Source organism: Bombina bombina, chromosome 4 (genome assembly GCF_027579735.1).
Source record: "Bombina bombina isolate aBomBom1 chromosome 4, aBomBom1.pri, whole genome shotgun sequence".
NCBI lineage: Eukaryota > Metazoa > Chordata > Amphibia > Anura > Bombinatoridae > Bombina > Bombina bombina.
The window spans coordinates 863206111-863219981 of NC_069502.1; the positions used below are offsets into that span (position 1 = coordinate 863206111).

The following is a 13871-nucleotide window of genomic DNA, read 5'->3' on the forward strand; positions in this document are numbered from 1 at the left end:
CTTGATAAGCAATGCTTTGTACCACCTAGGACAATAGAATGTTACTTTTCTGACAGCTATATTTATAGGTTGTTCTCAATTACAGCAGTGGTTTTACTATTGGGAATATAACTTGCAAGTTAGCTCGCTACTATCCCATTATGAATAGGGTTGTGTATTCGAATCTGCATATATACTGTCAGCTCCTGAAGGTAGGCAGCCCTTTTTAATTTGAAATATCTGTAATATACCTTTCGATGTCCCTTACTGCATATATATGGGAAGGTTCCCATGCTGTGCTACCCCCATAAGGCTGGCTGAGTTTTCCATACCGTGGCCTGGAGGAATTATATGAGCACAATATTTTAACGCGATGCAATATACCCCTCTAACGCCTTCATACTAATCTGCTGACTCAATTTACAGATGACCATGTCCTATCAAATTTGACAGTCTATCCACATCTTACATCCCTCCCATGATCATGTTATTAAAAACTGTCGTGTCTAGAAAATGTACTGCATAATGGGAATGTTATTCTCTATGTTAGACATAGTCCAGAGATACCCTTTTAATTCTGAACAAGTATATACTAATGCTGACCTCATTGTGTTAATATAGTGCATTGAGATTTGGGAGCATTCCTCTTAAGTCAGCACCCAGTTAAGTTATTCACAGCTATGTAATATATATTTTCTGCATTAATCCAGACAACAGTCTAATTGGCCTGATACATGAGCTTCAAAGATCTCCCCTACAGTATTTCTATAAGAGGCTCGAGAATCTACCTTAGTATTCATTTATGGAAAACCCAGTGTAAACTTCATGACTTGTATGAGTGGGGGTCTACATGTTTGTTTTGCGAGGGGCCACCTACTTCAACAAAAGGAGACATTTTTAGTCTTATTGTGGTTAGTTTATGTTTATTTGTTTGTTTGTTGGTTTGTTGTTGTTTAGTTTATAATTTGTAATATTTGTTTAGTTTAATTATAGTTAGTTTAGGTTAGTACATAAAATAATAAAATCCCAACATTGTGGTACATACTATTACCCTGGACTGTTATTCAGTCCGAGGAAAACTCCCAGCATCTTCATTACATTTGTGACTCTTATATTTTATATTTTTTTTTTTATATATCTGACAATGGACATGGTTACATTTTCTTGTTTCGTCAATTTTCTGCCTACGCTCTCATGTCATGCCCTGCGAGGTATGTTGTTGATACGTTGTACATTACTGTACCCTTTGTTGGCTATAAATAAAAGTTAAAAAAATAAATACACCCCTCACAACACCCACAAATCAGTTTTACAAACTTTGCCTCCCATGGAGGTGGTGAAGTAAGTTTGTGCTAGATTCTACGTTGATATGCGCTCCGCAGCAGGTTGGAGCCCAGTTTTCCTCTCAGCGTGCAGTGAATGTCAGAGGGATGTGAAGAGAGTATTGCCTATTTGAATTCAATGATCTCCTTCTACGGGGTCTATTTCATAGGTTCTCTGTTATCGGTCGTAGAGATTCATCTCTTACCTCCCTTTTCAGATCGACGATATACTCTTATATATACCATTACCTCTACTGATTCTCGTTTCAGTACTGGTTTGGCTTTCTACTACATGTAGATGAGTGTCCTGGGGTAAGTAAGTCTTATTTTCTGTGACACTCTAAGCTATGGTTGGGCACTTTTATATAAAGTTCTAAATATATGTGTTCAAACATTTATTTGCCTTGATTCAGGATGTTCAACGTTCCTTATTTCAGACAGTCAGTTTCATATTTGGGATAATGCATATGAATAAATCAATTTTTTTCTTACCTTAAAATTTGACTTTTTTACCTGTGGGCTGTTAGGCTCGCGGGGGCTGAAAATGCTTCATTTTATTGCGTCATTCTTGGCGTGGACTTTTTTGGCGCAAAAATTTTTTCTTTGTTTCCGGCGACACGTATGACGCCGGAAACAAAGAAAAAATTTTGCAGCATTTTTGACGTTTTTTGCGCCAAAAGTGTCGGCGTTCCGGATGTGGCATCATTTTTGGCGCCAAAAGCAAAAGCTTGTTCACTGGCATTTTTTCCCATTCCTGAAACTGTCATTTAAGGAATTTGATCAATTTTGCTTTATATGTTGTTTTTTCTATTACATATTGCAAGATGTCCCAGATTGACCCTGAGTCAGAAGATACTTCTGGAAAATCGCTGCCTGGTGCTGGATCTACCAAAGTTAAGTGTATTTGCTGTAAACTTGTGGTATCTGTTCCTGTTGTTTTTAATGAATGTCATGACAAACTTGTTAATGCAGATAATATTTCCTTTAGTAATGTTACATTACCTGTTATTGTTCCATCAACATCTAATACTCGGAGTGTTCCTGTTAACATAAGAGATTTTGTTTCTAAATCCATTAAGAAGGCTATGTCTGTTATTCCTCCTTCTAGTAAACGTAAAAGGTCTTTTAAAACTTCTCATTTTTCAGATGAATTTTTAAATGAACATCATCATTCTGATTCTGATAATGATTCCTCTGGTTCAGAGGATTCTGTTTCAGAGGTTGATGCTGATAAATCTTCATATTTATTCAAAATGGAATTTATTCGTTCTTTACTTAAAGAAGTCTTAATTGCATTAGAAATAGAGGATTCTGGTCCTCTTGATACTAAATCTAAACGTTTAAATAAGGTTTTTAAATCTCCTGTAGTTATTCCAGAAGTTTTTCCTGTCCCTGATGCTATTTCTGAAGTAATCTCCAGGGAATGGAATAATTTGGGTAATTCTTTTACTCCTTCTAAACGTTTTAAGCAATTATATCCTGTGCCATCTGACAGATTAGAGTTTTGGGACAAAATCCCTAAGGTTGATGGGGCTATCTCTACTCTTGCTAAACGTACTACTATTCCTACGGCAGATAGTACTTCCTTTAAGGATCCTTTAGATAGGAAAATTGAATCCTTTCTAAGAAAAGCTTACTTATGTTCAGGTAATCTTCTTAGACCTGCTATATCTTTAGCGGATGTTGCTGCAGCTTCAACTTTTTGGTTAGAAGCTTTAGCGCAACAAGTAACAGATCATAATTCTCATAGCATTGTTAATCTTCTTCAACATGCTAATAACTTTATTTGTGATGCCATCTTTGATATCATTAGGGTTGATGTCAGGTATATGTCTCTAGCTATTTTAGCTAGAAGAGCTTTATGGCTTAAAACTTGGAATGCTGATATGTCTTCTAAGTCAACTTTGCTTTCCCTTTCTTTCCAGGGTAATAAATTATTTGGTTCACAGTTGGATTCTATTATCTCAACTGTTACTGGAGGGAAAGGAACTTTTTTACCACAGGATAAAAAATCTAAAGGTAAATTTAGGTCTAATAATCGTTTTCGTTCCTTTCGTCACAATAAGGAACAAAAGCCTGATCCTTCACCCAAGCCTTTTAGAAAACCAAAGCCAGCTCCAAAGTCCACATGAAGGTGCGGCCCTCATTCCAGCCCAGCTGGTAGGGGGCAGATTACGATTTTTCAAAGAAATTTGGATCAATTCAATTCACAATCTTTGGATTCAGAAAATTGTTTCAGAAGGGTACAGAATTGGCTTCAAGATAAGGCCTCCTGCAAAAAGATTTTTTCTTTCCCGTGTCCCAGTAAATCCAGCGAAGGCTCAAGCATTTCTGAAATGTGTTTCAGATCTAGAGTTGGCTGGAGTAATTATGCCAGTTCCAGTTCTGGAACAGGGGCTGGGGTTTTATTCAAATCTCTTCATTGTACCAAAGAAGGAGAATTCCTTCAGACCAGTTCTGGATTTAAAAATATTGAATCGTTATGTAAGGATACCAACATTCAAAATGGTAACTATAAGGACTATCCTGCCTTTTGTTCAGCAAGGGCATTATATGTCCACAATAGATTTACAGGATGCATATCTGCATATTCCGATTCATCCAGATCACTATCAGTTTCTGAGATTCTCTTTCCTAGACAAGCATTACCAGTTTGTGGCTCTGCCGTTTGGCCTAGCAACAGCTCCAAGGATTTTTACAAAGGTTCTCGGTGCCCTTCTGTCTGTAATCAGAGAACAGGGTATTGTGGTATTTCCTTATTTGGACGATATCTTGGTACTTGCTCAGTCTTCACATTTAGCAGAATCTCATACGAATCGACTTGTATTGTTTCTTCGAGATCATGGTTGGAGGATCAATTTACCGAAAAGTTCATTGATTCCTCAGACAAGGGTAACCTTTTTAGGTTTCCAGATAGATTCAGTGTCCATGACTCTGTCTCTGACAGACAAGAGACGTCTAAAATTGATTTCAGCTTGTCGAAACCTTCAGTCACAATCATTCCCTTTGGTAGCCTTATGCATGGAAATTCTAGGTCTTATGACTGCTGCATCGGACGCGATCCCCTTTGCTCGTTTTCACATGCGACCTCTTCAGCTCTGTATGCTGAACCAGTGGTGCAGGGATTACACAAAGATATCTCAATTGATATCTTTAAAACCGATTGTACGACACTCTCTGACGTGGTGGACAGATCACCATCGTTTAGTTCAGGGGGCTTCTTTTGTTCTTCCGACCTTGACTGTGATTTCAACAGATGCAAGTCTGACAGGTTGGGGAGCTGTTTGGGGGTCTCTGACAGCACAAGGGGTTTGGGAATCTCAGGAGGTGAGATTACCAATCAATATTTTGGAACTCCGTGCAATTTTCAGAGCTCTTCAGTCATGGCCTCTTCTAAAGAGAGAATCGTTCATTTGTTTTCAGACAGACAATGTCACAACTGTGGCATATATCAATCATCAAGGAGGGACTCACAGTCCTCTGGCTATGAAAGAAGTATCTTGAATACTGGTATGGGCGGAATCCAGCTCCTGTCTAATTTCTGCGGTTCATATCCCAGGTATAGACAATTGGGAAGCGGATTATCTCAGTCGCCAAACGTTAGATCCGGGCGAATGGTCTCTTCACCCAGAGGTATTTCTTCAGATTGTTCAAATGTGGGGACTTCCAGAAATAGATCTGATGGCTTCTCATCTAAACAAGAAACTTCCCAGGTATCTGTCCAGATCCAGGGATCCTCAGGCGGAAGCAGTGGATGCATTGTCACTTCCTTGGAAGTATCATCCTGCCTATATCTTTCCGCCTCTAGTTCTTCCAAGAGTAATCTCCAAGATTCTGAAGGAATGCTCGTTTGTTCTGCTGGTGGCTCCAGCATGGCCTCACAGGTTTTGGTATGCGGATCTTGTCCGGATGGCCTCTTGCCAACCGTGGACTCTTCCGTTAAGACCAGACCTTTTGTCGCAAGGTCCTTTTTTCCATCAGGATCTCAAATCCTTAAATTTGAAGGTATGGAGATTGAACGCTTGATTCTTAGTCAAAGAGGTTTCTCTGACTCTGTGATTAATACTATGTTACAGGCTCGTAAATCTGTATCTAGGAAGATATATTATCGAGTCTGGAAGACTTACATTTCTTGGTGTCTTTCTCATCATTTTTCCTGGCATTCTTTTAGAATTCCGAGAATTTTACAGTTTCTTCAGGATGGTTTGGATAAAGGTTTGTCTGCAAGTTCCTTGAAAGGACAAATCTCTGCTCTTTCTGTTCTTTTTCACAGAAAGATTGCTAATCTTCCTGATATTCATTGTTTTATACAAGCTTTGGTTCGTATAAAGCCTGTTATTAAGTCAATTTCTCCTCCTTGGAGTTTGAATTTGGTTCTGGGGGCTCTTCAAGCTCCTCCGTTTGAACCGATGCATTCACTGGACATTAAATTTCTTTCTTGGAAAGTTTTGTTTCTTTTGGCCATCTCTTCTGCTAGAAGAGTTTCTGAATTATCTGCTCTTTCTTGTGAGTCTCCTTTTCTGATTTTTCATCAGGATAAGGCGGTGTTGCGAACTTCTTTTACATTTTTACCTAAGGTTGTGAATTCTAACAACATTAGTAGAGAAATTGTGGTTCCTTCATTGTGTCCTAATCCTAAGAATTCTAAGGAGAGATCATTGCATTCTTTGGATGTAGTTAGAGCTTTGAAATATTATGTTGAAGCTACTAAGAATTTCCGAAAGACTTCTAGTCTATTTGTTATCTTTTCCGGTTCTAGGAAAGGTCAGAAGGCCTCTGCCATTTCTTTGGCATCTTGGTTGAAATCTTTAATTCATCATGCTTATGTCGAGTCGGGTAAAACTCCGCCTCAAAGGATTACAGCTCATTCTACTAGGTCAGTTTCTACTTCATGGGCGTTTAGAAATGAAGCTTCGGTTGATCAGATTTGCAAAGCAGCAACTTGGTCTTCTTTGCATACTTTTACTAAATTCTACCATTTTGATGTGTTTTCTTCTTCTGAAGCAGTTTTTGGTAGAAAAGTACTTTCAGGCAGCTGTTTCAGTTTGATTCTTCTGCTTATAATTTCAGTTTTTTTCATTATAAGATTTAAACTTTATTTTGGGTGTGGATTATTTTCAGCGGAATTGGCTGTCTTTATTTTATCCCTCCCTCTCTAGTGACTCTTGCGTGGAAGATCCACATCTTGGGTATTCATTATCCCATACGTCACTAGCTCATGGACTCTTGCTAATTACATGAAAGAAAACATAATTTATGTAAGAACTTACCTGATAAATTCATTTCTTTCATATTAGCAAGAGTCCATGAGGCCCACCCTTTTTTGTGGTGGTTATGATTTTTTTGTATAAAGCACAATTATTCCAATTCCTTATTTTTTATGCTTTCGCACTTTTGTCTTATCACCCCACTTCTTGGCTATGCGTTAAACTGATTTGTGGGTGTGGTGAGGGGTGTATTTATAGGCATTTTGAGGTTTGGGAAACTTTGCCCCTCCTGGTAGGAATGTATATCCCATACGTCACTAGCTCATGGACTCTTGCTAATATGAAAGAAATGAATTTATCAGGTAAGTTCTTACATAAATTATGTTATCTGATCAGGAGTTTCTTGAGGAGGTTTTAGCTACTCTGGGTGCCTCCGACACCAGTAGGTTATTCTAATTTTATGATGGACCTTTTGTGGGGGAAGTATTCCTGTAACAGAGGAAGGAGATAACCAGAAAATTGAGAATTTCCATGTGGGTCTAGAGACATAAGGGACAGTAGTTCCTTCAGGACTGTATGTAGATAGAGGACCCTATGATTAATAGAGGGTATACGTTGTCAACCTGCGGTTGTCGTGATTTTTGTTTCCAGTGCGACAATATACTGGATTGTTGTTTTGTCTGTCTCTATGGATAGACATCCCTTTCCCAGGAATAGGAAAGGGGCCTTTCCTTTGAGGAAGGTCCTTCTAATTCAAGGGCCCTTCCTTCGCCCAAATTTAGTTTTTCTGACGCATACTGCTTGGAGATTGAATGCTTCATTTTGCCTAAGCAGGGGGTTTTTCTGACTCAGTTTTAGAGACCCTGATTCAGGCTCGTAAGGCTGTAACTAGGAAAAAAGGGATTCACCATAGGATATGGCGTAGATATCCTTCTTGGTGTGAATCTGAGGGTTACTCATGGAGTAGATATAGGATAGTAGAATTTTATCTTTTCTCCGGGAAGGTTGGAGAAGGGTTTATCGACGAGTTCCCTAGAGTCAGATCGCAGCCTTATCTATTTTTGTTACACAAACGTCTGGCGGATGTCCCAGATGTACAATCATTTTGTCAGGCCTTGGTCAGGATCAGGTCTGTGTTCGATCCAGTTACTCCTCCATGGAGTCTTAATTTGGCTCTTAAGGTTTTTCGAGGGGCTCCGTTTGAGCCTATGCATTCCTTCGATATTAAGTGATTATCTGGGAAAGGTTTGTTTGGACGATTTCTTTCGCTCGGAGAGTGTCAGAGCTCTCTGCATTACAGTTCACATCTCCTTATCTTATTTTTCATTCAGATGAGGTATTTTTGCGCACTAATTAGGTTTTCTTCCTAAAGTTCTGATCGGAACATTAATCTGGAGATTGTTGTTCTTTTTTTGTGCCCTAATTCTTCTGTTCAGAGAGAAGTTTTTCTGTACTATCCAGACGTGGTCCGGGCTTTCCAGTTTTTCTTGCAGGCAACTAAGGACTTTCGTCAGTTTTCTTTGTTTGTGGTTTTCTCATGGAAACATAAGGTCTGATAGCTACAGCTGTTTCTTTCTTGGCTGAAGAGTATCGTACGTTTTGCTTCTGTGACTGCTGGTCAGCAGCCTTTTGAGAGGGTTGCAGCTCATTCCTCGAGGGCTGTTGCTTCCTCATGGGTATTCCATAATGAAGTTTCTGTAGAACAGATTTGCAAGGTTGCAACTTGGTCCTCTCTTCGCATTTTTTCTAAATTTTGCAAATTTGATACCTTTGCCTCGGCTGAGGTTGTTTTGGGGAGAAAGGTTCTTTACGCAGTGGTGCCTTCCGTTTAGGTTCCCTGTCTTGTCCCTCCCTTTTCATCCGTGTACTATAGCTTTGGTATCGTATCCCACGAGTAAGGATGAAATCCGTGGACTCATCTAGTCTTTAAAAAGAAAAGAAAATGTATGCTTACCTGATAAATTTGTTTCTTTTCAGATACGATGAGTCCACGGCCTGCCCTGTTCTTTGAAACAGGTTTTAATTTTTGTAAACTTCAGACACCTCTGCACCTTGGCTTTTCCTTTCTCTTCCTAACTTCGGTCGAATGACTGGGTTGGGAGGGAAGGGAGGAGCTATATATACAGCTCTGCTGTGGTGCTCTTTGCCTCCTCCTGTTGACCAGGAGGTGAATATCCCACAAGTAAGGATGAAATCCCTGGACTCATCGTGTCTAAAAAGAAACAAATTTATCAGGTAAGCATAAATTTTCTTTTTTTCTTTCATGATTCAGATAGAACATAATTTTTTTAAACAACTTTCTATTTTACTTCTATTATCTTATTTGCTTAATTCTCTTGATATCCTTTGCTGAAAAGCATATCTAGATAGACTCAGTAGCTGCTGATTGGTGGCTGCACATCGATGCATCGTGTGATTGGCACAGCCATGTGCATTGCTATTTCTTCAACAAAGGATATCTAAAGAATGAAGCAAATTAGATAATAGAAGTAAATTGGGATGTTGTTTAAAATTGTATTCTCTATCTTAATGATGAAATATTTTTTGGGGGTTTAATGTCCCTTTAAGGAAGCAGGTCACAGGTGAGTGTACATGTGTGATGTGTCTGAGGGACGCAGGGCACATGTGATTCTACGTGTGTAACATTCAGATATTACAATCTCCTTTTGCAGTGCTAAAAAACTAAAATGTGACCATATTTATATTTATTTGACCTATGCAGGTGATGTTAAGACTGAAGTCACAGTTAATGCTGAACAAACAAATGATCTGTATGTAAAGAGTCAACTGGAAGCGGTGAAGGAAAAAACTAGTGACAATATCAGGACAGGTGAGTGCACGTGTGTGATGTGTCTGAGTGATACAGATCATCCGCCCTACTAAGGACAAGGAGGTTTTTTATTAGGGGATAGGAATAGGTTTTTATAACCATCATCTGCTTCCAATAAAACATATGGATGAAGATACAATGTAGTAGTGTATTCTTCCCAAAGAAAACGTACGGTTAGGAAATCCTAGACTTTGATATTTCTTTCATAAGATGATGAGAGTCAATAGGTGTCCATAACATATGGAGAACAAAAATACTCCGGCAAACCTCCAGGCGTTTTGAATAAAACGTAGTACTTTATTGTAAACAGGGTACAATCATCATAAAAAGGCTTATAAAACAAAGCCTCTCAGCAGGAGTGTGTGTCTAACGCGTTTCGGCAGATTAAGCGCCTTACTCTTAGACATGACTGCTGTTCCCCAGACAGGGCTTAAATAGCCCTTGACTGATTAGCTAATCTTATCCTGCTGAGACATTTAATTACTTAAAGGTACCACCCCAATATGTACATACAAGAAAGACATAATCATGGACAACCCTTTTATATACAAAAATTAGTAACCAGTGACTATGATACTAATAATGTTAGTATACAGTTTTGAAAAAACATAACATATGGCATATATTTTCTGCCACTAGGTGGAGGTCAAGAACCCTCACAAAAGCCAAACTTTTTCTTTTATGATTTAGGTAGAACATACAATTTTAAACAACTTTCCAATTTACTTTTATTATCAAATTTGCTTCATTCTCTTGGTATGCTTTGTTGAAGGAGCAGCAATGCACTTCTGGTTGCTGACTGAACACATAGCTGAGCCAATGACAATCAGTATATATATGCAGCAACCAACCAGCAGCTTGAATCTAGGTTCTTTTCTGCTCTTGAGCTTTCCTAGATACACCTTTCAGCAAAGGATAACAAGAGAAGGAAGCACATTAAATAATAGAATAAATTGGAAAGTTGTTTAAAATTGTATTCTGTATATGAATCGTGAAAGAATTTTTTTGGGTTTCTTGTCCTTTTAATCCCTCCCACCTCCTCTCGCCACAAAGTTTGTTCTTGGCCTCTGAGCAGAGAAGTTGAAAGAGCTCCTTTGCAAGCCAGATTTTATTATTTTCAATCTATTCATTCATTGGGAGCTCATACCTGACTTAAGACCCAGTACCCCTCTTCCACCTTAGCTCAGGGAAGCTGAGGGAAGACCTAAGGATATTTTCTCAAAGATTCTCAGTGAAGCAGAGGTAAAGGCATACCTCAGTTATGGTATGTCAGTACCTTCACAGGTAAATCTCCATAATTGACCTCAGGCGTCGCCGGGACCTCGTTCTTTAATCTCCACCTAAAGGGTTGCAGGTATACCCCCAAGTATCCTCTGCAGTATATTTACTTGCACTGGAAGGGATCTCTACTGGATCAGCATTTTGTGAGGGAGAAAGGCCTCAGCAGGCTGGTAAAATACGGTGGAGGGATGCTATAGTTCAGGTAAGTGACTCAGACACTAAACACAGCCCAGGAACTTTCCCTAGTACTCTCCTTTTATAGGTAATACATAGTTGGGGGTTCACAGCCTTCACACATGGGCCTCCATTACATATAGAGCGTCGCCCGCAAAAAGCTGGCGACGCCAGATTTTGCGTGATTTTGGTATTACATATACGGCGTAGCATACAAGTTACACGCGTATATTTCACCCTTCGCCCGTATTTCTTTTACCCATAGACTGACATAGAACAGACGCGCAATTTGGTATCCAATATACAGCATATATAATCTACTCCATTCTCATCTCGCCACAAATTGCAGGCGCAGCAACCCTTGCACTGACTAAAAAAGCACTGTAACTCCCGAAAATGCCTGCAAAAATAAACTAACACCTAACGCATGCGCAATGTCTATCTACCTGTCAACCGCAACCCCCCACCACAATAACTAATAAAGTCTATTAACCCCTAAACCGCCATAGCCCACAATGCAATAAACCTAACCCCTAACCTAACCCCCCCTAACTTAACACCCCCTAAATAAACTAAAATTACCTAATTTACTAAATACTAACGTTACTATTAAATGTAAATCAAACTAGCACTACTTAAAAAATAAAAATCAACTAAGTATAAATAGGGGTTTTACGTGTCGGGCTTATTTTTGCGAGGCATGTTAGACTTTTACGGGAGATTTGTTATTTTCTTTACTTTTCTTAGGCGCCGGCAGTTTCTAAAGTGCCGTAAGTCACTGGCGACTCCAGAAATGTGTATTTACGCTTATTTCTGGACATCGCTAGTTTATCAGACTTAGCCATTTAGGAAATGCCGGCGCCGTATATGTAATACCCCGATGTGCAAGGTGATATTACGGGCGGTGCGGGTCCCCACGCTTGCGCCGAAACCTACGCCGTATATTTGATCGCGCCCATAGTGCTTAGTGTTTAACACCATAATATTCAGAATTCAGACTCAAAATCCCTCTTATTTCATTATCCTATTATTCCATAGCAGCTTTCACTGTGTTTTTTGGCTTGGGATCTCTTTTTTTTCCTCACATAAAAGAAATGCAGCACTTTCTCTTTAAGAAAACCGCTAATTGCCTTATGCAGTTAGTGGGTCAGCTCATTGTGGTTGCAGTTATGGTGGGAGACAGAGGGAGAATCAAAGGGGAACATTGTATTCACTTTTTAAATGTAAGGAGTATTTTTTTTTCTCTCACTGTCTCTGGCCTGCATATCGTTGCGGACAATACATATATTTTTGAATATATTCTTAATTATAACAAAGATTACTAATATGATACATCTAATTTTATTCTTTTGTTTCACCTCTATATGAATTATTTCACTAAGAAGTAGCCCAGAGAGTGAGTCATGAAAATATGATATTACCATGGCACTTTGTGGGAGGTAAATTATAAAACTGAAATAAAACCACATTGTGAAAATTGCACCTATAATTAATAAACATTGATAGTGGTATGGTTACTAAAGCAATGAGTATGAAACATCTAATTATTAAACTAGTATGATATTCAGTATGCAAATGTTGAAGCAATATATATCTTAAAAATGGGTCTATATATGGAGGAGGGAATACATGTGTATCAATGATTAGTAATTCTCTCCCAATGTGTAAAGACTACTATAAACTAAATCTACACACTTTGCCTGACAGAATTCTTAACAAGCCTTTAAGTAGTGCTAGGAAAGATACTACTACCGGAACATCTTTTAATTTGTATATAACACCAGTTAACATATAACAACCTATAAAACGTCTAGCAAACAAGAGATTAGCCAATCCTATTCCTATTTGCAGATATTTATATTATAGTCTTTCAGTCAATAATAATATGCTGGTAACAGTATAAAATATACATCTCTTGAGGAGCTGAGTATCATATTCTTGATCTATAATCCAAATCCTGAATCCAATTCTCCTATGTGAATGAGTAATGGCTAAACAAAATCTTAGTAGCAGATATTCTCAGCATTCCCTATTATCTGTAGGCTATGGTGTTAGTGAGAAGAAAATGTCACTTGTTCCTTTATTAAGAACAGCCTTGAGGAGATAATAGTAAGGACTTCCCTACTTGCATACATATCAGTAATATTAAACCGCCTATATTATATTGGAATATAAAACCAAACAAGTAAGTAAGAATCTTTTATAAAAGTGAGATCATGAACAATAAACACAATATAACAAGAAGTATAACAACCCTTATTATCCCATATGAATCAATGAAACTATCATATAACTGTCACATAAAGTCCGAGTCTGCAGGTCAATCATTGGAAGAAGTATGCAGATTAGGACAACTTCTGCCATTCTAAAATGTAATCTAACCTACTCCAGACTTTATTGTAACAGTATATTAAATGTCTCTGAGGACATCTGGTCTGGCACGGCACAGTAGTAATAAGATGCAAGCAATTCAGAAGTATGTCCATACTAGGTGGCCATTTCTCAGTAGCGCCAGCATAGTACCCAAAGAGACCTACTTCACTCCACTTCAAAGGAGTTATCCATTGTTCAGGTCGTCACTCAGACCCCAGTCACCTCCCAGGAGATCGGCTGCTTCAGCCCGGGAGTTAGCAGAGGGTAAGAGCACATTAGTTTACTCTCATCTGCAGAGGATGAGAGACAGGCTATGTCATCTTATATATAAGGCTCTCGATCAGCCCCTGCATCTCTCTGCTTGCTTGCAAACATTACATGGCACTCTCAATTCTGAGTTTGTGGAGCAATTACTTCAGTGAGAGGATTCAGTACTGTCATCGGCTTGTCATAGTGTCGCTTTTTGATATCTTTCTTCCCCATCACACTAAACATGCCACCATCCTCTCCATTGTACTGGGTTCCCCCCAAAATCATGAGTCGTTCAAAGCTGCTGTACATTCAGCGTTCAAAGTCGGCAAGTAAGGATAGTACCAACTTATTGTATTCCTCCTCCATGCTCAATTAAATAGATAAAGGGCTTCAATTTGCACAAGTTAGTATTGTGCTGATAACCCCCGTTACAAGGGGGGGGGGTGTTGATGG

General features: G+C 38.8%; 1 protein-coding gene across 1 annotated transcript in view; it reads left to right on the forward strand.

The window, feature by feature from the left end:
* The window catches only part of LOC128658004 (uncharacterized), a 170871-nt gene that overhangs the window by 155687 nt on the left and 1313 nt on the right, over positions 1-13871 (forward strand). Inside the window, exon 9 of the mRNA XM_053712444.1 lies at positions 9231-9338. Coding sequence (XP_053568419.1) covers positions 9231-9338 — 108 coding nt within the window. The remainder of the gene's footprint in view (positions 1-9230; positions 9339-13871) is intronic.